The 751-nt window shown below is 52.5% G+C and overlaps 1 protein-coding gene across 1 annotated transcript; it reads left to right on the top strand.

Annotated features, from left to right (window-relative positions):
- Nucleotides 1-18: 18 nt before the first annotated feature.
- Nucleotides 19-751, top strand: Tco025E_10309 (antigenic protein; the record flags this gene model as incomplete). Its single annotated transcript, XM_029377087.1, has 1 exon — nt 19-751. A coding segment is annotated over one exon (733 nt), but the record flags the coding sequence as incomplete, so codon positions are not given.

Here is a 751-nt window from a genome sequence, read left to right as displayed (position 1 = left end):
GAGAGAGAGAAGGGGGAAATGCTAGTTGAATCCGCTCCCCGGCGTTGGGATAGTATACCTCAACAACTCCCTGCGGGTGTCATTTCCGTGGGCAGTTCAGTGGCGTTTGAAGTTTTGGAGGATAATTCCTGGCACTACGAGACGGGAGATGTGACATTCCTCTCAGAATACGTCGCCCGAGTATCCGTTTCACATGGGAATCTTGGAGTGGGTGAAAGAGAGCAACTTGAACTGGACCGAAGGCACCTAGGTGAGCTATGTGTCAAGCTTCAGCAATTACGGGTGCAGTGTGCGAGGGAGCATTACCTTGCTCTCCAGAGCCAACTTGAACACGCCCGTCTTCAGGTTAGGGGAATTGAAGCTGCTTGCCTTCGTGAGGTTCAGTCTTATCAGAAGCCCCCGTCCGCTGTGAAATTAATCATGGACGATGTCATTGACATCCTCGGGATTCGCTCGGCGTCACATACGTGGGCCTACGTGAAGACAGTCACTAAAAGGGCAGGGTTTGTGTCGCTCGTTGCGGAGTTCGATTCCTCGAAGGTTGCGGTGGAGCGCCGGTTGGAGGTGCTTCGGCGATGTAGGAGCCGAAAAATTAGTAGTAAGGCGGCATACAAGGCTTCGCAAGCCGCAGGTCCACTTCATCTCTGGGTTCTGACGCAACTAAAATATTTTGAAGAGTGTGAGTCACTTTCCTTTGTGACAGATGCACGCAGTCGCGAGCAGCAGGAGCGTCTCGTCTTTGAGATCAAGG

Source organism: Trypanosoma conorhini (assembly GCF_003719485.1).
Source record: "Trypanosoma conorhini strain 025E chromosome Unknown Tco_14.4_contig_01628, whole genome shotgun sequence".
In the NCBI taxonomy this organism is placed as follows: domain Eukaryota; phylum Euglenozoa; class Kinetoplastea; order Trypanosomatida; family Trypanosomatidae; genus Trypanosoma; species Trypanosoma conorhini.
Note: the sequence above shows the minus strand (reverse complement) of the source record. Positions and strands in the feature narration are given on the sequence as shown.